At 43.1% G+C, this 25,065-nt stretch overlaps 1 protein-coding gene across 1 annotated transcript in view; it reads left to right on the forward strand.

Annotated features, from left to right (window-relative positions):
- Positions 1-5,573: 5,573 nt before the first annotated feature.
- The window catches only part of CSMD1 (CUB and Sushi multiple domains 1), a 1,231,811-nt gene continuing 1,212,319 nt past the window's right edge, over positions 5,574-25,065 (forward strand). Inside the window, exon 1 of the mRNA XM_080387724.1 lies at positions 5,574-21,286. Coding sequence (XP_080243850.1) covers positions 21,220-21,286 — 67 coding nt within the window. The 5' untranslated portion in view covers positions 5,574-21,219. The remainder of the gene's footprint in view (positions 21,287-25,065) is intronic.

Here is a 25,065-nt window from a genome sequence, read left to right on the forward strand (position 1 = left end):
TGGCAGTTGGGTGAGGTTCACAGTGACTGGAAAAGGGGAAAAAAAAAAACATTTTTAAAAAGGGAAAAAAAGGAAGACCTGGGGAACTACAGGGCAGTCAGTCTCACATCTGTGCCCAGCAAGATCATGGAGCAGATGTGGCCCTGCCCATGGCAGCAGGGTTGGAACTAGATGATCTTTAAGGTCCCTTCCAACCTAAACTATTCTATGATTCTATAAAAGTATCCAAACTTGGGACTTATGTATTCTTCCAGTGAAAGATAGACTAGAAATGGTTGTAAACAGGACAAATTAAACATTGTACTGTATATTTCCCACGCCCTGATACCATATATGTTTTTATGCACTAGAATGCAGCAAGTATAAAAAGATTTATTTCCCTTTTTGTGTGTGTGTGTTCTGCATAACATTTGTGACCTTCATCAATGGATCATCCCTGGCCAAGCAGTTCAGACTGGCTGTGTATCCTGTCCCTAAAATTCAAAGCCTGAAGGAAAATATTTTCTGTATCACAAATAATTTTCCTTACCAAGAAAATTGCTTGGCTCTAGATTGGGTCCCAGGAACAAATCGACACACAGGTGATGTGGATGTGATTTAGCCCTGGAGCTAAACAGAGAGTGAACCAGCCAAACTGTATATCCATACCAAGCCTACCCACCTCTCTCTTCATTTTGCACTCTTGCAAAAGCACAATGGGCATCATCATGCAAGTCACTGAATAAATAAATTGAAGCATGCTGCCTTGCCTTTGCTGGCACATTCCTTGCAATATGCCAGGTTCTGCTCATTGTTGCTGGAGCTCTTATTGTGAGGAATAAAAGCTAAAATTGTCAATGTGCTAACTCAAGAAACGTAGAAACTAACCTGGGCGAACCAAAATACACAGCAGCTAAGAAGGGGCAAGACATATCAGATATTTTTGAAAAATGAGGGGATGAGACACAACAGAATGCTGAAATATTCAGTGATGAACTCTGCAGCAGGTTTCACCACAGACTTAGGGTCTAATTGTGTAGTGCATGTATGAGTTAGTTTCTATTGAAAGAAAATTTAGTAGAGAGGACTAATACTCTGTACATAACTCACAAGGCACAAGAACACAGAAGGAGAGGATACAACTGCTGTCAGCACAGTGCTAGTGAATACGTAAGACGAAGAAACAAAGCTATATGAAAAAGGAACTTATTTTTTTCATTTGAAAGTATACACATTAAAATACTTCTTTTGCTAAAACCAAGAATATCTATTATGGCTGTTTTTCTTTTATATTTGTTCTTGTTGAAATATTGGATATATCATTAAAGTTGGTTTGGTTTCATTGCCAAACCAAAGAATTTTTTTGCTGAACTGATGAAGTTATGTTGATATTTTTACATCAAAAAGATTATTTTTAAAGATCAAAAAATGTTATATAAAACCTCAAATAAACGTTTTGGTTTACCTTTGGCATTCCTTAAACCTCTATTTAACATTTTCTTTTTTAAATTAAGGTCAACTTTTAGATGAACACTGGGTTTTTTCAAAAAAATAATTCCCTGTAATAGTTCCTAAGAAACAATGTAAAGGAGAGATAACACGAGGGTTGGATGAAAAGAGAAGTATTAGGCTGAAGGGCAAGTATTAGTTCTTGCCTCACAGCCAGACCTCTTTGGAGGGGTTAATAGTGAAGCTGACGAGGGAGATTTTGTTGATATACTCCACTTGGATTTCAAGAAAGCATTAGTAAAAGTCTGTTTCAAAGGCTCTTAAAGCAGCCAAGCAACCACGGGAAGAAAGTGTAGGTCTTTAAAGAGGTAAATAATTGATCAAAAGATAGGAAACAGAACACTGTGTCCTTGTTGCAGAGGCAGGACACCACTGGGTACCCAGAGTAATCTGTGCTGCAATGCTTGGGCTACTCAGCCTGGAAAAAGAGGGTGAAAAAAAACAGTGACAAAGTTTGCTGATTATACCAAGTTTACTGCAATTGTAAAGATGGTGCATGAACTCTGTGAAGAAATGACTAATAATCTTATGAAAGGGTGACTGGCAAAATAATGGCAGGTGAAATTAAATAGATTTGAAACGTAGGTAAATGCAAAGTGACACACTGTGGCTTCACATGTACAATACTGGGATCTGAGCTGTCATCACCAGTCCTGAGTGAGACCTCAGGGACCTAAGGACTGGTCTTGTAAACAACTTTGTTAAATACCATCATCCATGACCTTGGTACAAAAAAATAGGAGAATGTAAAGTCTTCAGATTACACAGAAGACCAGTGATAGTGTAAGAGTAATATCACGTAGGAAGAATTGGTGACCTTGAGGACTAAAGTAATCCAACTGGGACTTGGTGACTAAAAGCAAAAATGTGTCATGAACTGGTTCTCAAAAGGGGAAAAACTGATCAGGGATAAATTTAGCTTGGAAAATAAAATACCTAACCATTAAGGGATTAAATCCTGGGACAGCATGATAAGCAAACGAGACAGAAAAAGTCCAACCAATTTTGCTATGGAGCTTGATCAGTTAAAAACCAGGATCTATTGCAAACTGATATTCTTGTGAATTAACGACCCAAAGGAACATGGGTAAGAGTAACGTCCTGAGTCATCCTTCACTTGTCTTGTAAAAGTTCAAACTAAAATCTAGCACGACAGAAGACAGGAAAATTTCCCAGGCATCTGAGAATGTAAGGGAGATACAAAGCAGAGATAAAAGCCAGACATACAAAGGCCAAACCAGTAATTCTGATGCTTTGCAAAGCCTCACAGGAGCAGAGGCATAACTTTGGGAGACCCGTGCAAAGGGATACACCAGCCCCTGTGGTCCCATTAAAGGGAAGGCCACAGATACTTACGTTACCCACTGCAGCAGTATCTCCCAGGTGCTCTGTACAAATTGCGGTGGGGATGTGAGCAGGGGCACAACAGGGCTCCTCTGCTTATGCTTCTGCCAGTCAGTGCCATCCCATAAATTACATTGTTATATGAGTATTTGTATGCCTTAATGTAATTTGGGTATTTTTCAGAGTTTCTTAGCCCTGGGACAGCACTAAACTTGCAGGGCTACTGGGCTTCTGCAGAACTGCTGGTTTCTGCCTGGTTAGCTCAGTGTCCAGGGAGCGAGCTGACGTCCACCCATGGCCACCCCTGCACACAAGCACACTGCCTTTAACCTACCTTTCCTGTGTGCCAAGGAAAGCGCACTGCCTCCAGTTTACACTAAGAGCACTGAGGCTATAGGAGACAAAAAAGGCCACATGAGGCTTATGGTCTAAAGAAAATTAAAAATTGGTTTCCAAAGTAGCATGATGCTATTCATGTTTTATTCCCTCTCAGTGAGAGATGTCCCCTCGACATTCCTGAACTCAGAACTTTTCCATTTTTCTGTGGAAGCAGATTTTCCATACTGCAATGCTTTTCTGGCACCTATTATAGCCACCTTGCAGCGTTTCTTCAGGGTAACAGGAGAGGGTTGGAAAGGAAACATTTTGAACAAGTAACTAAGATGAGACATTATGATCTGGTATCAGCTTCCTATCTGTCAGGTGCAATCTTAAAGAAGAGAGAGAGATAGAAGAAGAAGGAATCAGGGGACTGCTTTTTAGGGAAATTAAATTACTATCCTGATATCATAGCAAAGTGTGACTGTGAAGGTTGTACATCAAAAGGTTGTACACAAATGTTCTTCATGTTTCCTTTCATTTCAAAATGATCCTGAGGAAGATAAATGGTGTTGTCACGTTCATCTCTCGACAGAACTCATACAATATGTACATCAGAAAATAAACATATTTTTTAACAAACTGTAAAAAAACTCCAGAGTAGCTAAATGTTGCTTGCACTTCAGTGCAGCCACACACAAAGTTTCCGTAACTTTTTTTCATGACAGTTAAAACTGTAAATAGCCCAACATTTTCACTCTTCTTGTACAAAATACGGTGGTCATGGTTGATGCATTAGAAAAGAGTGAATTTAACCCAATTCCTTTATGGAACAAATGGCAAAACTGGGGAGGAGAAAAGAAGGAAAACAACAGGTACTTGATCTTTCACAAATTAAAAAAAAAAAAAAAAAAAAGCCTACAGAATTTCATAAAAAATAAAGAACTTTAGAGTATATTGACAGCCCAGTTTGGTCTATCTTCAGAAATGTGGTAGCTTAAAGGTTTAGTGGCACTTTACAGGAACTAAAAAAAAAAAAAAAAAGTCTATCAAGTCACTTTCCTTTAATTTTCTAAATAGACATACCAGCTCCTCAAGTTTCATATTTCACAGATGATTCTTCATAAATCACATAAAAACCGAATAATATTCATCACCTGTTTGACTGCGGTTCATTGGATGCTCCATCTACATGTGCCATTAGTTCCGTTAGAACCTGAGCTGGGACCCATTTTGGTCAATACAGGGCTTTCACTTGAATAAGCTTTGGATCAGGAGCACTAGATAATGATAGTGAGTGTCATCATTCAAATTATATGAATGACTTTTAACATTTTTTCTTAGTATCGCTTATTTCCAAAAATGTTTCAAAAGGGCCAGTCAGGTTTTTGAGTTCTCAGACAGTAAGATGTTTTAATGTCTTAAAATTTTGTTAAATTTATCTTAACCAAATCTAACATAACCAAACAGGCTAATTGTTTTGTCTGTATTCCATGAAAACTGACAGAAAATATTAATTTGTAACTTTTTTTTCAAATATTTTTCTCTTGAAGTGCAAAATACACAGTTTTGATGCCAAAATTTCTGCTTTCTCCTTTTTCCAAATACAGAGCACTGAGAAGCTAGCTGGAGGTTTTGCAGAAATAAAACAGGCAAGACTTACTTTTCAGACTAGTTGTTACCCAGAGCAGCTCCAGGTTCTGCAGAAAGGCAGTTTGACAGTTCTTAGCAGCTCCTGGGGACAGACTTCTTCTCCAGTGGCATACTTCCAAACCTTCTGCGGCTGTAAAATTGCATGCTGATGGATCCCTTATGGTATAGAAAAGCTAATGTTGTCTTTCCCAGACTGCAGAAGGAACTAGGAGGGGAAGGAGCATGACTGACCTGGACAGCTAAAAAAAAAAAAAAAAAAAAAAAAAAAAAAAAAAAAAACCACACACCTTGGAAGAATGAAAAAGCAGCCAGCTGAAGAGTGATGAATGAAGAGCAAGGAGATGAATTTTCCTGTTCTGGTACAGTCCATGAGTTAGTGTGGGAACCATCCCCATGAATGCACCTGGCCGAGATCTACAGCCTTCGAGAAAATACTGGTGACAACTACTGCTAAGACCATGAGAGGGTAGCAAGTGAATCTTTCCAGAAGGCCAAAAGTGAAAGAGATCTTTTGCAGCAGGAAACTATAGTGATTATGTGCATATTTATTTCTACAGACTGAAAAATCACTTCCTTTACTGCTTGTAGACCAAGCACACTAAATGTTTCTATCAAGTGTCTGTTAGCCTCCTCCATGATTAATTCTTCCCTTCCTCTATTTGGAGAGTTCATGAACACTTCTTGTACCAGGTGCTTCAAGTGTCCTTCAAGCCATCCTCCCTGTAAGAAAAAGATCCGCTGTCTTTTCCAAGCCAAAGGTTTTCTGTCTTCCACCTTTTCCCTAATTGTATGTGTTACATGCCTTTTACTTCATTCGCATTCTCACTTCTTCCTCCCACCCGCCCTGAGCTCTCCTGATTCTCTGCTTCCCCAAAGTTTTTTATAGCTTCATAATCCTTCCCCTAGTTCTGCTGTTCCACCCATCTCACACTTACTGTTGTCTTTCATTTTTCTCTGGGGCATATCTCTTTCATTATGTCAAGCTCATTTAGGATAATGGCAGAAATATGATCGGAGGCTGTGTCAGGCTGTAGGCTGTTTGTGGATGCCTACAACTCATTCTATTTGTAGGCAATGACAGACAAACAGAGAAGTGTCATCACGTGTAAGTCTCAAAAAAGAAAGCAGAAGGTATTGCAAGGAAGGAATGAGGCTGTTGACAGAGTAGGTGTCTTTAGCTATGCTTCAGATTCCTCAGCAGAGTCTCTGCTCCTTCATACTCTGAGCTCCACTGGCAGGAACCTTCCCAATGCTTGCAAATCTGTGATACAAAGGTTACCACACCCTAAACGACTCCTTTTATATTTTCCATTGCTCAGGCTATTTTCAAAGTTTTGTTCCTGCCATGTGTTTTGTATAGGGTATTAGTCACTATAGCAACCTTAACTGCAATTTGACCAACAATATACATGAGAATGTGTACCTTAGACAGTAATAGTTCTGTATTCATCACCTCCCAGATATTTCACAGGCAGAAGAATTACAAAGACTTTTTTAAGTGATCAAACAAAAGCCCTCGGTTTATTTAGGAAAACAAACTAATTGCAATACAAGTTATTTGAGCCCTACACTTGTAAGGAACACATCAGACTCAATTTGCAAAGGTAACTTACTACAGATTATTAGAATTATATGTCTGTTAGTGACTCTTCCATAACAGTGACACAGAGCAGCGCACTTCTTATGTCAAACATGGTAAAATAGCACAGTTCAGATTCATACTGCAAGTAACAAAAAGAATAGATTAAAATTCAGCAAAAGAAATAGCAGAGGTTTTGCACTGTTAAGAGAAGCCCTGAAATATTAACTTGGGGGGGCGGAATCCCCAAGGTCTAAGGAGTTCAATAAAATACAAAATATTAGTAGCCAGTACATAAATTGGAGAGCCTGGATTCTTAGTAAAATCTAATTTATACCATTGTAAATCAGAATGAATCTATGGAGGTCAGTAGCAGCAAGCTGTAGTGAAACTCCTGCTGTGAGAAAAGCAGCAGCTTAGGTTTTGCCTACCATAAAAGCATATTGCAACCATGTTTTGTCTGGGGTAAAAGTCTCTCTCATAAAATAATTACCTGCCACAGCACTCTCCAAACTAGCCAGCTGCAACAACATCTTTTACCATCCCATACCAGTATACTCTCCATCCAGTCCCTCTGCAGCCTTCTCCTCACCTCATCCAGGGCACACTCTCTCTTCTCTTACTTCTTCCTCTCTCACCTTCTCTCCCTCAGCTGCTCCCTCTTCATTGGCTCTCAACCACTTCACTTAACCAGCCACAGCTGCACCTTATCTCCATCAGCCAACCCACGGCCCTGAAGCCAGCCCACAGTTGTATATTATCAGTGCTAATTAACCCAGCTTCATTCTTCTGCAATTCCTCCTTTTTCTTTTATTTTCTTAACATTTCATACCTTATGCTTTTAACAATAATTACAACCTTTTTACAAATAAATTTTCATACAGTACTCTATAATTGCTCTACAATGACCTAGTCCTATCAGTGACAGTTTTCAGGTGGTACATCTCCAGCTGTACATACAGCCCTGTGTGTGTGCCAGCCTGCCAAGGCACAAGCTACAGGGTGAGACATGCGCTCAGAGAAGATAGATTCTGCTAAATCTCCCTGCAAGGTCCAGCTACTAAGAGGGACATCAAGAGTTAATTGTGATGACACAGAAATTTAAGTACCAGCTGGGATTACACTTTAATGATAAATATCTAATTAATTTTGAAAGTTTGGGTTTTGTTTTTGTTTTGTTGTTTGGGTTTTTTTTTTTGGGGGGGGGTTTAAACAAGAGTAAACAAGAGTATTAGATTTAGTCATTACAGTAGCTAAGCAAGAATTAATTCAGGTGATAAATGGCTGATGAAAAATGATGAGAATAGGGTTTGGAGGTCTTATTATTCATGAACTGACAAAGCATGCCCCCAGAGCAATGGAGCTTCAGCCCTGATCATTCTCTGCACTGAGGGTAGTTAAACCTAGTGGAATACGTTAACATGTTTTACACACACAGGTAAGTTTTCTGAGGTCTTACTCTAACAGACAACCTGGCTTTCATTGCTATTCCAACGTAATTCAGTTGTATTAAATAATTCATTCAAAGGGGACATTTCTCCAGAAGGAAAGTTAATTTATACTGGAGTATTTTATTTATTTTCATGCTTTGGGGGCCTGTCTAGCAAAAATATTGATCTGGAATATCTGGCTGTTTTAGTTGCCTGTGTCCTCCCAAATCCGATTTCCATCTTTTACACTTTGTCTTGCAGACTCTTCTTAGCTCCATCCTTGCAAACACTTCAGTGCTATTACGCAAACATCTTCAATGACACTCCAGTAAAAATAAGCAAGTGCTTAAGTGCTTTCAAGAATGGAGACCTGGTGAGCATCTCATTCAAGAGCAGTCAGAGCTAGACATAAAAAAACTGATTCCTTATAAGCATAAGAAATAAATGTTTTGTATCATGCTATATTTTAGGTGAATAGGAATTAAATGACAGTCATACAGTGAGGCATACAGTTATAAAGCTCTGCCAAGGGATAGGAAAAAGTGTTCCATTCTATGTGTTTTGGGGCAGGAATATGTCAGTCATGTAAATCAGCATTGTTCCTGAAAAATCAATGAATCTGAGTCCTCAGTTTCTATCACCTTAAATTCTGGTCCCCACATTGATCAGAGGAGCAAATCAGAAAACAAAAATATATCAGAATGGTTGTTGTTTTTTCTGAGAGTTAGAGCATAAAGGAAATAACATATTTGGAACTTGAGATGTTTTCTTACTGTATCCCAGCTGAGAAGGCTACGAAATAAATTCTCTAGAGTAAATGGTCAAAACTCCATTGACTTGAACTGCATTGCCCTCCATTTATACCAGAAGAGCAATTTCACAATTTCACGAAGGCCTTTACTGCTTCTTATCTACACACAGAGCTCATGGGAATAGCAATGAAGTCTACAGAAACTTTAGGTACATAATACTAATTTAGGCACATAACCTAACATTTTCAAATACAGATTTGTACCACAGAAGAATGCTCAAGCACAACTCCAATTGCAATTTTTAGTAATTATGTTTATGGATGTGTAAAAACCAACAAACTCTGTCTCGGATCCTCAGGGTAAGAAAAACTCTGTCCTTGGCTGCACATAGTTTCACAGACATTTAAAGCAAGTACTGCTTTTATAGTTTACAAATCATCTTCTGTTCTCCAGATGAGATCTCTGCATTTTTCTATGCCAAAAGCAGTGTAGATCTCCACATTTGTATTTCTTAGTACAGGGTTTGTAAGAAAAGGTTAGTTTATTCTTCACTTTTAGTTCATGATGCCATCCTAAACAGAAGAACTGCAAACTGATGTACCGAGCATAACTGCAATTTTAGAGGAATTAATCTACCTGCATGAAGCTGTGTCAGTTATGTAAACAGGCGAAAGCTGACGGACTTTGTAAACACAATATTTGCATATCATAGAAAGAGACATCAAAACGGAACTTAGACCTTATAGTAACTTGTGGAAATCACAAAAATACTATAAATATCTCGATGTATTTATTCAGCTGCCCTCTGAATCCAGACCTGCCTTGCAAAGTTAACGCCATTGAATCATTATTCTCTCTTAAATTCCCTCTTAAAAAAAAATAAAATATCCAAACCCCTAATTTTCCTCGGGATGGGAAAAATTGATAATGGTAAGTCACTTGTGACAGATAACAATACAGATTGCCTTAATTTAATAATCAATAAAATCACAACTGAATCCAGAAATTATTTCTGTAGCTCAGAAACAGTAAGTATCTTTTCTTTGTATTAGAGGATTCAGGGAAAGCTTGTGGAAAAAAACAAACACATCTTACATTTTCAGAAACAACGATCAAATTACATTTGCAATATAATTATGGTGCTGATTTGTGGGTTGTTTCTTTTTTGGGATTTTGTGTTTTGTTGGTTTGATGTTTTTGTTTTTTTTTTTAATTTAAACTATTCAGGTACAAATTTGTAGACATGGCGTTTAGCAGTGGAGTTGGTAGTGTTAGGTTTCCAGCTGGACTTGATGATCTTCAGGGTCTTTTTCAACTGAAGTGATTCTATGATTCTATGAAATGTAAGAAAGAAGCATCTATCTGAATGCTTTGACTGTCAAAACATTGCTTAACCCATATGGAACCAGAGTACACATCTGTTTCTGCTACAAAACTGATCAGCATCAAATAATTACAGTTCCTCTTGTCTTATATATACACATCTTGCGCTATGTGGCCAATTACACAAGCATTGCCTTGTTAGCATGAAAGGGAGCTGTATCTCAGAATCTGGTCTAAGGTTGTATTAGTGGTGTTTGGTCTGGTTACACGCCTTTGAGCTCTGGTCTGGCTGTGAAATCTTAATGTAACAGTTCATTTAGTTTATCTTGAGCAATGATATATTCTGCTGTAGTTACTGTTCAGTAATACCAATGGGGAAATGGAAGCTCCCCTTTCAAGGCTAGGATAGGAGCCCTATGTCTTTTTTTCACAAGGGATAACAGAGACCCGAGCATGTGAGCTACGCAGTGCTGCGCCCCGAGCTACACTGCTATGCCTCTGGAGGAGGCTGGCCTGTGGCACTGAGCCGGGGAGGTTTCAGCCTATCGCAAACAGCTATAAAAAAAAGATTATGTTCTCATAATAAACAGAATTTTCCTTAAAAAGCTGAGTCTTGTGATTGAAGGTGTAACATGCAGAAACCCCACCTACAGGGTGATCCTCTCAGAGACCAATTCTAAGCAACAGCAAGAATGTATTATCAATTACACACCCTTTATATGTCTGAATAATTCTTCTTAACATTATTGCAGGCTCTGTGAGTGCTTCAAGGTGTGAACAGAGCCCACAGTGAGCAGAGATCCACTGATATTTCTTTTTCTGTTTTAAGAACTTTTTTCTTCAAAGGGGTATCATTTTAATAGTCAGAAAAAGACTCTAGCTTTTTGTTGGTTTATCCATTACAATTCGACCACTTACTGCTACAGGAGAATATTTCAAAAGCAGAAATAGGTAGCTAGATGCTGAACACCCACTGAACACCAAAGGGAGGTGGGTTCCTAACCCCCTCATGCCTTTGAAAATGTCCCCCAGAAGCTTTAAGTATAACAAATCATCTCGGTGCTGACTCTATTATGTATTCTTGTTTTCACTGCAAACCTTAAGTAAATCACCTATATCATAAAAAGAATACATTTTCTTGTTTTGCAATAGGTGGCGTTTTAAAGCCAACAGAATAAAAGCCAATGACAGACAGACCCTTCATTGAGCATGCAAAATAAAAAAGATATCATGAATTTTTCTCCCCCTGTGCTAGGGGTCATACCATAAATGTGCTCCCCCTACCCCTGCCCGCCCCGGGAGCCCTGCCATTTCTCTTCTGTGGAAAGCACAGCAGTCCAGCTGAGATGAAGTACACTGTGGATGGATGGATGGATGGGTGAATGGATGGATGGATGATGGGGAGAGTCACTCGTCCACTTAACCAAGGACCAAGGCCATCTACCTAATGTTAAGCATATAATTTCTGCAAGCTACCTATACAGCAAATAATGGAACATACTTCTAGGTACAGAACATGATCAGACACTATCTGAATTCTCACTGTATCTCAGGTAGGTGCCTAAAATTAAGTAAAATGGGTCTTAATCTCCACATCTCCCCATTGACTATACAGCCAGTACAGGTTTAGGGACCTGGAACAGTGTGCATACCTCCTACACATACTATGAACTAGGGACACACTAACACCATTCTCACCTACTTCTGTATATTCTAAACAAAAAGCAAATAATAATAAATGATTGAGTACTAAAGTCTTGTGGGAAAAAAAAAAAAAAAAAAAAAAAAAAAGAAAAGATGATGGTCCTCATATGCTTCAATAATCTTTCCAGATTGGCAGAACCTGTTCTAACAAACTCAAAATTGGCAGTATTCTGTTACCTTTCAATGACCTTTTTTATAACTGCATTTAATGAAGTGACCCAATTCAATTTTATGGGCTCAAGAAGCCTTATGATATGTCAGTTCCCTCCCAGGCACTAATATATTCTACACTGACACCAGCACACTGCCATGAGAATGTGTGTGGGTTTTTGAGGATCAAATGAATTTTGATCTACTTCCCAAAATCTTCAAAGCACTCTTATGCTGGCTGAAATAGGAAGACTCATGTTCCCACAAGAAGCATGGACCACAGTTAATAACACTCAGAATTTCTAGTTCTTCATTTTTTCTAACATTAATAATCATAAATATTAATGAAATTCCAAATTTCTCAATTAGTCATTTTCTTAAAAAATAATTAAAGACATGAAATTATTGCATGCTTAGAATAGATGCTAGTGAAAGTCCTTGTTCTGCTTTTCATTCACTCCAATTTACTACCATATTATTGAGGGCTCAAAATACAGAGACTTAGGCAATGCCAGGTAAACATAACCTGTATGTAATGCAAAGAACTGATGACAACTAATTTAATCAGAAATAGGTCCACGTGAAAAATGACAGTGATGCTATCTTTTCATCTGATTCTTTCAGATCTGCGGTACAGGAGTTATGTTCCCTGCAAAGAGAGAAATTGAGACTTAACAGGAAAGGGAAAGGTGAATCTGAGAAGCGGGTTATTTCTGTGGTAAACTCTCTCAGTACATAGAAGTCCTGAAGGTAGACTGGGTTACTGATGTTCTCAACAAGAAAAGCCCCTATTCTGCATTTTATTTAGACAGTGGAACTCAAAGTTAGAAGCTGGGAGAGGAAAGACACTGGCAACTTAGCAAGTAGATGAACTGCAAAGGACTAAGGAGGAAGGATACACAATTGCTGCTTGGAAGTCACTGTTTTAAAGCAGCTGGCTAAAATCCTGTTCAATAAAGGAGTGAGATGGCAAAGAACAAAAGAATCATTCAGTGAAAAAGGCTAGACCTCCCTTAGTTTCATGCATGAAGAGTAGAACATGCTTCTGCCTTCTTTTCGCTTTTCCAAATGAAAAAAATTCATGGTTGGTTAAAGCAAGCAGAGAGACACTTAAGCTCATTATTGATGAAGATCATTAATGCCTCTCTTCAGAATGGCATTTTGCCAGCTTTACTTAAGCAGCAGTTAGGCTTTTGCTCAAAAAAACATCTTTGGATGATATTAGCAAAGCCAATTATTGTCCAATGTCAGGCCACCCAATATTTAGGAAGATAATTGAGGTTATGCTGATGGGTCAACTCTAGCAATGTTTGAATTTAAAAGATTTAGTTGGTCCCCATCTGGTCAATATGTGAGCAGAGAAATGAGTCTACATGATCACTTCCTAATCGCTCTGTTCTGGTGATGGGCCACTTGGATTTTTTCCTGCTGAGGCAGATATTATTGACTTGATAATGGGCTACTGCAGGAAGAACATATCAAATTCTTCCTTTACAGGTACAAAATTTCACCAGTAGATTATTCTTGTCCCATGCTTATACATAGCTGTTAGGAGTAATGCTGCATTGCAACTGAAACCTGAATGCAAGTGATACTTTAATTTTATACCTCCTTCTCAGTCAGTCAAGGTTCTAGTTTATTACTTGTGTAGGACATGATTCTGTCATCACTGAAGTCAATGGAAAGGCTGCCATTTAGCTTAAGTTCCCAGTGTGCAAGGGTTTGCTGGATTAATTGCAGTAAGCACTGATGTGTATGCTATTACACTGCAGTAATTGTGAGGCTGTTTGCCTTTGAAGGAAAGTGAAATACACCTCTTTTTTTTTTTCCTTAATGAAGGGTTAGAATGCATACATCAGGAAGAAATTACTTTGGTGTGTCTGCATATATGCACCCCAATTAATGATGCTGTAACTCCTCTGTGCAGCCACGTCATAAAATGGAAATAGGAATTAGAAGCAGATTAATGCATAAATGAAAAGGCACATTAAGAAACAGTTTGAAGACACTTAGGTCAATTTAAATCTGACTTTGTCAAGCAGTTTGTTTAAATCAGACTATCAAATGATTTTTCCAGTCAATACGGAGAGATAACTAGATGTGAAATCTAGCAAGTACCTAAACAGACAGTCTCCCTCTGCAGGCTTGCACAGATCACTTGGTGCGTAAGGAGCTTTGGCACGGGAAGATCCCTGAAGTGCAGGTAGGTAAAAATTAGGTGATTAAGGTACATAGTTGAAAATCATCTACTCTGAGGAAATATTTTGAGGTATGGTGAAAGTTATTTCTGCAAGATCTATTGAGAATATATATGTGGGCTTCACAAGATTTTTCATATGCCACATGTTCTACTGGGACTGTCACCACTACTACTTAAGACATCAGCTTAGTACACCCAATGAGCCCACCATTAAAGCTTAGAAAACTGCAGCAATATCTTTCTAACAAAAACCTCACAGTAATCTTTTCTGTCTTTACTGTAGTACCCTTTTCTTATGGCCAAGCAAAATGTACCCAAAATGTTCAGTTAGCATAAGCCATAGGAACTCGTTTCCTGGAACACCTGCCAAAGTGAATATATTTCTAGAGATTAAGTCACTTCAGTCAAGGCCTCTTAGAGTCTAAGTGTAATTTGTTGATAGTGATTATTTTTAAAGCACTGGTGATTACACACCTGGTTATCTATGCATTCTCCCGATTTTTCTATCATGCCTGTTAACACTTCTTGTGAAGATCCTGCTATTAAAATCTAAGTCATAAATTCAATGTCAGGATAGAAAGACTGATTCTATCTTTGGAATTTCTTTCATCTGGCAATCTGGCAGATTTTAAGTCCAACCAAGCAGCTTCAAGGTGTGATATAAAAGGAGATGCAAAATGCTTGACTAACTGTTCTTCTTGAAAAGTTTGGGGTTTTTTATTGCAATATATTTTGTTCTCTATATATGAATTGTCCACCACCATGGTAATGGTCTAAACCTTAAATGAGAGGAATGCCTAATAAAGAATAAAAATCTCAAGTAAGCTAGCTATAAGAGGTACTATTGACAATTTTTAAAGAACTGCTCAAAATTTCCCTTGCTTTAGCTTTACTCCTCATTTTTCCAACTTTAACTATTAACTCTCTTATTTTCTGTTTTTCTTTTCTTTTTTTTTTTAACCACAGATTAATAAGTTTCTTCTCTGTTTGCCTCCTTTGACTTCTCTAGCTGCTTCAGTGCCTCCATTCTACCCACCCGTCTGATTTCTGTCATGATCAGTATCATAATTTCTCACCATTTTCCTCATGACCTGTGCTCTCCTTATCCTCTTTTCTCTCTTCTGACAATTTACCCCACAATTTATTTATGGATTAGTCTTTGCCATGTTAGAAACAGTATGATTCTCCTATATTTCCCATTATTTCACTTTCAACCCCCAGCTATCAGCTCATTCTTCATGAGAGAAGCATGAGAACGTGAAAAGAACATTAGAGTTCTTACTATAATGTTCTCAGAAATCCCTTCCAAGCAACTTGTTCTCTCTGATGTAGTGTTAACCTTCTTCATATGAAGTCATATGCAACTACTCACTCTAAAATCTCTAAAGGCTCTCCATCTAATGTTCATGAAGACACTATTTTCATCCACTTAGACCTGACATACAGCTCTTCTTAGAATACTGTATGTCCACATCTTCAACAATTCTGTCTTCACCTAATTACCAAGGTAGTATATTTGAGAACATACTTCTCATCCACTCTTCAAATTACTGTGTGGGTTTTCTGTCCTTGATTTCCTTCTCTCTTCTGTCTACACCTTGTTTCTGTGTGATCTCATCAGCAAATACAAATTCAACTACCATCTGTTTGCTAATGACTCACAGATATACTAGTCTACTCCAGACTAATCTCCTTATGTACAAACTGAAATCTCAGCCTGCCTCTCTGACATCTCCTCATGTATATGTAGCCATCATCTCCAACTCATCATGAATAAAACAGACAGCTTATCCTTTCCCATACACTAAATCTTTCTTTCTCAGTCACTTAGCTCAAAATATGAAACTAACTTAAATCTTTTTCCATACACAAAAAATCTTTAGTTTCTCTCAAGTGGGTTTCAAGACTAAATGAAATGTATGGTTTATCATGAGAAAACCGTATAGAGAGCTAGGCTGAAGCATGACTCTTGCAAATGCTTAAACAAATATTACAGAAGACCCATGGAAGTCACAACAGTTCGCCAAATGCTAAACCAAGCACTCTGTTCATACACTCAGCATCAGCTCATGAGAAACACTGCACAGCTGTACATCATTCAGCAGTGTGGTCACTCTTAGGCAAGACAGCTCAAGTAACTAAGACTCACTACCTCAGACCCTCAGCACATGTGGGTACAGAGCCCTTCTGGAAGGCATGACCAAAGTCTCCTCACAACCAAACATCTATTCTTCTGTCTCAATAACAGCAGTGTTATTCCAGCTTTGACAAATGAAATCTTGCCCTTCTCATAACCAATAGGATTGCTGCCAAAAAGAAAGTTTTCTGAGCTATTCTTTGCCTCCCTCCACTGTTTCTTCTTTAGGTCTCCCATCTGATAGGAGTTACTACCTTTTGTTCTCAAAGCTTGCTGACACTCTGTCACATTTTACTCACTGTCAAGATACTGACTTGCTTGTCACTTTAGACCATAATGCTAGCTACTGTTAGCCACATGTTAAGAGGCTGCTTCAAACTTTCTCACATAGCATACCTCATGCTTCGCAGGATCTTCTTATGCTTAACTAGAAAAAAGATAATCATCTGTTTTCCTTGAACTGCTTCAACAAAGTTCCCTTTTACTCTGTTAACACTCCAAACCCAAAATGGTTAAACCCCTGAGCAACAGTACCCAAGTGGAATGACCTTGGTGTTGTCTCCTATAGGCACCCTGAAGGCTACCACCTATAAATTCCACCTTCCTTCAAAGGCAGAAGTGTCTTTCAGAAGTCTCATCTTCCTAACATCAATTATTAATGTCACCTTAAGGACAGATGGGATTGGTGTAGGTGCTTAGAGAAGAAACAGTATGCTGGAGCCTGTCCCAGAGGAGCTAAGTAATGCTTGAGGGTACTTTCAAACAGGCAACATACGTCTCCCCCCACAGCCTTGCCAACTGTTCCCCCTAAACGAAGCACTCCAGAGGGAATACAATATAGCAGAGCAATTAATTTAGCCCCAGGGGCCCTCTTGAACAACAGTATCTTAACATCCTCTCTTGCTGACCAGTATTTCCTTGAAGCGTCCTGCCTGCCAGCCTGTAACCATCTTTTCCCTACAACTGTCTCCTGTTTTGTCCTTCTGTTTCAAGCTTAAAAGACTTATGGTACTTACATTTATTGGCCTGTGTGGGTACAATATATAAAACAATGATGTAGTTGTAGCTGATGTTGCAGCTGTAGTTGATCTAGGTGAAGTCATCATTGTTGTCAATCTTAGAAGAGAAATTTTTAGTTTGGACAGAATGTTACCACATGAAGAAAGTAGAGTCAAATCTGAACCCAAGCAACAAAATTTCTAACTGTAGATAGTCCGTGGGTGGCATGGCCTCCTTTGTGTTTTTTTTATGGTATAACAAATTGGGGTTCGGAACATATGTAGATATAAATATTTTCTATTGCTCCAGCCTGGAAGACTATTACAACTAAAGAAATCATTAAATGTTTCAAGTCTAAAAACAGAGCTATTGAAAAGAGAATGTGTTAAGTGAGCGTATTCGGAACTGTGCTCTCTGTTTTTACTAACAGTTAAAGAGCTTATGTGATAAAACCACATTTTGATGAAGTTGCTCATGGAGAAGATTTCTACTTCCTGACTTCCTCACCCTAAATCTGTGTTCTGCTGAAGATTTCTCTTCTTACAGACTTTTTTTCCCCAACATTCTATTTTGAATTTTAAGCTTTCACATTTTTTAACTGAAGACTTCACAATAACCTTCTGGCAGAAGCTACTGCCTTCTGTCTCCACTGGCAAGTACAAATTCTGGTTATGGGTTCCCCCAAGCATTCCTTTTTAATAAGTATATAGTAAATTTCCGGCTATATTCTGAATCAGTAGTTTTGCTTAAATACGTGCAAATAAATATTCCTGTGCCTTACAGAAAGATGCTTCTTCCTCCCAGAAAACAAAAACAGAGAAACACGGATTCAAAATGATTAACATAATAAGATGAAAAATGAAAAGAAAATGAGAAATATAACCTTTCAGACCTTTTATATATATATATATATATATATATATATATATATATATATGGCATAGGGAAGCAAAAGGACAAGCTTTCAATTAAAAATAAATCCTTGCCATTACCTTTAAATCACCCTGATTAGTACAAACAGTCTTGACATATACACTCCCCCATACCGTCTATAGGGAGTAGAGAGAAATATTGCCTCTGTTCAACCTCATAAATTCGGGGATTTTTATGGTAGTACATTAGGTACTTAAAATACAACAGAGAGATTACAGTCATTAGGTTAGATCATCTTCTGTAATTACCACGTTTAGGTACCACACTTGCACACTGAGCTCAGGTCAGGTTGGTGGAGATTTCTGCTGGAATGGCAAGCTTCAGTTCCACAGTAATCTTCTGGCTGTCTTGAGTTTGGCAAAACTTTTGAGTCACACAGGGTTTATAAAAGTCCCTGTGACAGCTACCTGAACCTGCAGAGAGCCTGAAATGTTAGGGGGCTGGTGGTGGTGTCTGTGTTGTTTGTCTCAGTAAGGCACTAAGTCAGGTGACAAGTGATAAGGTGCTAAAGGCCAGCATTGTTTATGCACATGGTTTACTGTCATAGGGGGTAAGAAAGGAAAGACGGCATCTTTTGCAGTGATAGTGGTGCCTAGTTATTTGGCCTTATCTAGGTGCTATGAAGGGAAGAAATCACCACTTGTTTAGCTCAGCAGAGAAGGATCCAGGTCCCAAAATCTCAGTAAAGCCCAGAAAATCCTCAGAAGAATGGCAAGCCTCAGGAAACAGTCGATCTAACCCAGGTGAGTCAAGACCAAGAAAACACATATTATTTTGTACTGGAGCTTCTGCAGAATCTGCAGGGTTAAACAGCAAATTCTTAAATTAAGAGTGCTTACTTAAACACCACAGAAAGAAATGATACAATCAATAGTTTTGACTAGACCCAGACAACCATAAATGGAGTTTATTTATAACTTTTTAACTATTCTAACTCAATAGACAACCACCACAAAACAAAACTAAAACCGATTGTGATCTGTTGGGCCAGATGCAGTGCAAAAAAGTCCTTGTTTTAAAAAGCTAAGCCTCAGACTACTGCAGGCCAGAAAGGAAGAGTCTCAGCTAAAGCTTAGTGACCATTTCTGTCTTTCTCATCATCATTAGCAAATCCCCCCAGTCCACTGACAAGGAGTAAGTGGAGGGCTGTACACTGGGAGCAGCTCTGACTGGGGATTTCTGCACAGCAGCTGGGCTACATGATATCTGGTACTAACAAGCATTAGCATCATTTCACTTTTACGAACTCAAAAATGAATCCCCCGAGGCGTTTTTGAAATATGGATGAGCACTGCGAGTGGATCCCTCCGGGAGCGCTGGGGCCCGGCTCCGGAGCGCAGCGGTCCGTGGGGCTCCGGGCGCGGGCGGGTGGGGCAGGCGGGGCAGGGCGTGAAGGCCGCGGGCGGGCGGGGGGGACGGCTGGCCACGAGATGGCAGCAATGCCACGTCCTTCTCGGCAGCTTGCCTGGCCCTGGATTTTTTTTTTTTTTTTTTTTTTTTGAGTGAGAACAGCAACGTTTATACATAAATACAAGCTTATTACAAAGTCAGCCTACCTCGTTCAGTGCCCATTCACCACCTTCTTGCAACTTACAATGAGAAAACAACTTTGCATATTTCACCACGAGAGAAAACTCATCATAAATTAATAATTACAACCCTGAAACTACCTTTCCAAAGATGTTCGCGTTTCTGTCTTTCTTTCCTATGAACCTCTGTATTTTAATTAAGGATATAGGTAAGCATTAATTATGGAGTCAGGCCCAGTGTGCAGTGGTGGTGGTGATCTTTAGAATTCTTGTTGGATTGAAAGTCGGTTAGGGGCCCTTTTTTGCCAGCCGTTTGTAAGTAAGCCTGGCACACAGACCGTTGTTGGCAAAGAGCACGACCTGCCGGGGACGTGGGAGCAGGGGGACCCGTGACAGGCTAGCCCTGGGCCACCAGTCCCTTCCCCGCGGGCTCAGGGAACCAGTCCTGCCGGGTCCAGGCGGCGGGTGGTGGGGAAGACTGCACGGTGCCATGGCTGATCTGGGTGGGTTGGTTTTTGTTGTTGTTGCTTTGGAAAGGATACTTAATGGCAGAAACTATTCTTGGCAACAGGAGCACCCGGGAATGGCAACATAAAGACAAAGTGTTTCTCAAGGAGACGTTGGCTCCCATCCTTCTTCCCCTTAGGACCGACAGCTTGTTCTGATGGGAAACTTGGAAAGAACGAGCAGGGCACATTTTGGGCCTGAGAGCCTTCCTCTCTCCCGAGCGGGGACCAGAGCAGCGGGGAGTCTCACCTGGGACTAGGGGTTCCCACCCCACCCAGGCACACACACCCCACGCACCCCACAGGGGAACCGGGCTGCGGGCAGAGCCAGGGGACAGGGCGCTGGGGCACTGCAGCAGGAGCCCCCGGGCAGGTGTCGCCCTGCGGCCGCCACCCTTCCCCGCGCCGGGGGGGCGCCGGGCCGAGGGAAAGCCGCCTCCCCGCGGGCGCTTTCGGGGGGCGGCGGCAGCCGACCGGGGCCGCGGCCGGGGCCGGGGGGTGGGGGCGCGGCCGGGGCGAGGGGGCCGTGCGGGGCCGGCCGGCGGAGCGGGGCGGCTGGGGCTTGGCGTGCGCCGGCTGCGCAGCGCCGGCCCCTTCCCCTCTCCGTGGGAAGGGATGGTTGAGTCCGGCGGCGGCGGCGGCTTCTCGTGTGGCTGGCAGCCGCTCCGCTGCGCTGCCTGCGCTGCTCTCGCCGCGATCCCTCCCTCCCTCTCCCCTCCTCCTCCTCCTCCTCCACCTCCTCCTCCTCCTCCTCGCACTCCCCGCATCCCTCTCCTGCTGCCGCCGCTGCTCGGCTCTCCCCGCCGGCAGCCGTGGATGCTGCGCTGCCCGCGGCACCGGGCGCGCCTCCCCTCCCTCCCCGCCCTCCCCTCCCCTGGGCGGGCGGCGGGCCGGCGGCGCCGGGGCTCCGCGGGCGCTGAGCGGCGCAGCCCCGCCGCGGCGCGGGACTGATGCTATGAGCAGAGCGGAGCGAGCCGCCCGCGCAGTCCTGCAGGAGGCGTCGGGCGCTGCGCGGCGCTCGGGACCCGGAGCGCTCCTCTCCGCCTCTCCTCGCCCTGTGGTGGTTATTTGGCGCTGTCCTTAGCCCCGCTGCCGCTCGGAGGACACGGTCGCAGCCGAGAAGAGCCGCCGGGGGTTTTGTGTGAGTGTGTGTGTGTGTGGAATAACTGCAGACATGACTGCGTGGAGGAAATTCAAGTCTCTGCTGGTTTTCTGCGCGGGGCTCCTCACTGCAGCTCAGGGTAAGATTTGGGTTTCTTGCACCGGATTCGTGTAGGCAGTGGTAATGGCACTGATTTTCCCCCCTCAGCTAAACCGCTACCGCTCGGCTGAGCTCTCCCCCTCGCTTCGTTTCTGCGTCGGGAAACAGCAGGCTCCCCGAGCCCAGTCTCCTTTCTCCCTGCCTCCTACCGGCTCCGCCGGCGCTCCCCGAGGGCTCGGTTCCCGGCCGGCCACTTCCCCCGGGAGAAGCCAGCCCCCAGGAGTTGGGCAGTAGCGGCTGCGGCGCCGCGGGGGGAGCCGTGCGCATCCAGCCAGCCTGGGCAGCGCCGGAGTTTGGGAACACTTCGCTCTCCGCGCACGCACGAACGGCGCTCGCTGCCGTGCGAGGGACAGTCCCCGGGCTGGCAAGTTTGGCTCTCCCCTCCTCCCGCCTCCCCGGCTTTTGCCGTGCTCGGGGGGAGCGCAGAGTGGGTGGCCGCGGAGAGCCGCCCCCGCCTGCCTTCAGCCGGCTCCGCTCCCCGCAAGTTACGCGGAGGCGGGGATGCGGCGCCGGGGACCCCTCCGCCAGCCGCCTGCCCGTGCCGGGGGGAAGAGGGCCCCTTTCTGCTGGGCGTGCGGTGGGGAGCGTCTCCCACCCCCGGCTGGGGTTCTCCTTAAAATCAGTGGGGGGAGGGAGGAGAAACGAGGGGGCTGACGGTGGAGAATTGGGTTACACAACTTCAGTGCTGGCCTCAGCCCCATCACTTGCTTCATCGCTGGAGACAACAACTTCCCCATTATTCACTTCGCCTCTCATTAGCCCTGCGCTTTTTCAAGCTGTGGGAGAAAGAGAGAGGGAGACGAGAGAGGGAGGGAGGGAATGAGGGAGGGAGGGAGGGAGGGAGGCGAGGGGGGGGGGGGGGAGAGAGAGGGAGAGAGAAAGAAAAGGAGGCTGCTCGCAGCTAGGCACCTGTCCCCGTTACAGCCTCTGCCTTCTCCCACCTCGCTCCCGGCTGTTTCTGCCTGCCTCCGGGAGGACGGTTCTCCTTGCGGTCTGTGCTGTCTGAGGCTCCCTTAACCCTTCCGAGGCGCTTTACATCGTTCCCACCATTTTCTTTTTCTCACCGCTTTTTTCGGTGCGGGGGTGGTAGGAGCGGGGGAGCCGACCGCGGCCCGGGCCGGCGGGCGAGGCCGGAGCCTTCCCCATCCTGCGGGCGCCCGCGGCCGGGCTCCCTCGCCGCCTGGGCGGCAATGCAGGGCGCCCGCCCTCCGGTAGCCCCTGGCCCTGCCGTCCGCAGGGGGAGGCGGTGCAAGGCCAGCCCGGTCCGCCGGCAGCCGGGCGGGGGCTTTGCCCGGTCTGGAGGAGCGGCAGCGGCTCCGCGCCAGCCCGGTGACTCCGCTGCTCTGCCCGGATCCTGCCGCTGCCTAGGCTCGCTCGGCAACGCCGCCGGCTGCGCCCGGTCGCGCTGTCTCCGTGGGGAAGGGAGCGCGGGGGAGGCGAGGCGCCCGGCTGCGGGGGCCGTGCGGCGGGCGGCTCCTGGGGACGGGGCTGTGCTCGGCGGCACACGCAGCCCGGAGCCGGCGGGGGCTCCTCGGCGCGGCCGCCCTGCCCAAACTTCCAGCATCGCCCCCCGCCCCGGTGCTTCGGTCCCTGCCCGCTCGGGGCTGGGCAGCCGCTGTCAGCCCGCACACCTGCGGGCCGCCCCAGCGCTGCCCCGGGCAGGAGCCGAACGGCCGGGCGGCCGAGCCCCGGGCAGGGTGGCGGAGCCCCGGGCCGGGGCCGGCCGGGCGGCGAAGCCCCGGGCAGGGCGGCGGAGCCGCTCCCGGCCGCCGCACACGGGGGCCCGGCCGCCCCGGGACGAGCTGCGGCCGCAGCCGCGGCCGCGCCGGCTCCCGGGGCGGGCCGACACCCGCGACTCATTTGTTAAATACACTGTAGCTGGTTCTGTCGTTTGACATTTAAGTGTTTTCTTTTCATGGCTGACAGCACATATGAAAAGCTGGAGGCTGGATCATGGTTATTCAACGGAGATTCGACGTGTTTTGCTTACATACAAAGGCTTTGCCAGGAACATTTGGGCACTGCCTCTAATGCTGCTCTGCAGAATGTAATTATACCTCTCTTAATGTGGAGCAGCAACACACCTACTTAAAAGGCTACAAACTGACTTAATATTGAAGTCAAACAACAGGTAGAAGGGGAACCAGCGGGGACATTTGACATAATTCTTTCCCATTTACCTTCCCAGGCAATCGGGCACAGCTATCTATATTTAGTCAAATGTAATCCCGAGGCTGAAATTACATTTCTAGTTTAGAGAGTGAAAGAACTCCTTTCTTAGTAACATGAAGAGCCGAGGCTTTTGGGAGCATGTAAGATTTTAATTAATAGATCCCCAGAACTCTATATTACTAGCCCCTCGGCAGTCAAATCATTTGGTAGTCACTGTAAATGGGAATTCACCCAGGGTTTGGTTGGTTTGGGGGTTTTATGAGGGGGAGAGAGGAAAAAAAAAAAGTGCCGAATTTCTGGAGGTGTTGCCACAGGCGTTCCCAGCTCTTTCAGTAAAATAAGAAGTAGGCTGCTTTCCACATTGTTCCTTGTTATGAAATGAAATGGAAACCCTTTGTTGCTGTGCAATTTTCTGTAACTTTTTAAAAGGACAAGAAAGGATAAAAATGAACATACATCATTGTTCATTGTGGTAGACTTGAGGTGCAGTTCTATAGATTTCTTTGGACTCATCTTGTCTGACTGATGCACCTGAGTGTTTTAGAAAACATTTGGGGGATTCTTCCCTGTCCATTATGCTTTAAGCATCAAGGGAAATTAGCATGGAGTCATTTAAAGGAACCGCTTTCCCAGAAACTACCCTATCATACCAGTTATGCTTCAACAAGACAGGCAGCACAGTGTTCAGCTCTGCATGTTAAGATGGGCTTATTTATAGAGCCATTTGCTAATTCTGATAGGTTATATCCTAGCAAAAGCAAACATAAAAAACTATTGATTTGCTTGAAATACAAACCACGTCAGTATCATTTCTGCAAAAATTCATGCTGCTAGGGAACAAATGGTAGATTTAGACAGAACTCTGACTCAAATTCAAGATAAAAGATTAAAATATCTTTCTGCTATGACCTGAGGTCTGTGGACAGCCTATTTTCAATGTAGGAATACATATTGCCTAATACTTAAAATTGTCCCAGTACATGTTTTCAAGATAATTTCCTGCACTTGTTCAGATAACCAAATACGACACCTTCACTGCCACCTCATTGCCTCAAACAAGCTGTACATAAGCAGGCTTATGCACAGAGGTATCATTCAGATTAATGGAAACAGCAAAGGGAAAATATTTCTGTTCTTAAATTGAATTCAGACCGTTAAAGGACTCCCATATCTACAGCTTAGGATTTTGTTTAGAAAAGAAAAGAAAAGAAAAGAAAAGAAAAGAAAAGAAAAGAAAAGAAAAGAAAAGAAAAGAGAAAAGAAATAACCCCCCAACCATTTTATGTACCCTCTGTTTGCTGCTATCATTTTGTCAAAATAATTGCTATGACTACATCACAGAAAGTTACCGCTATGTTTAAGGCCTACTCCTGCCGGACTGAGAGTGTTTGTCTCTTTTAAAGTCATGTATTTTCCCCCTCCAAAGCAGTGTTTCTCAAACTGTGAAGCTGGTCTCTCTGGAGAGGCTCTATTCTCTTCCAAAGAAGACTAAAGCAATTCTAGGAAAATGAACTGAAAAAAAGGATTTTTTAAAAGAGCATCAGAGCTCAGTGTTGAATACCCAGCTACAAAACCAAGTATTTGATG

Source organism: Falco punctatus (assembly GCF_963210335.1).
Source record: "Falco punctatus genome assembly, chromosome: 5".
Taxonomy (NCBI): domain Eukaryota; kingdom Metazoa; phylum Chordata; class Aves; order Falconiformes; family Falconidae; genus Falco; species Falco punctatus.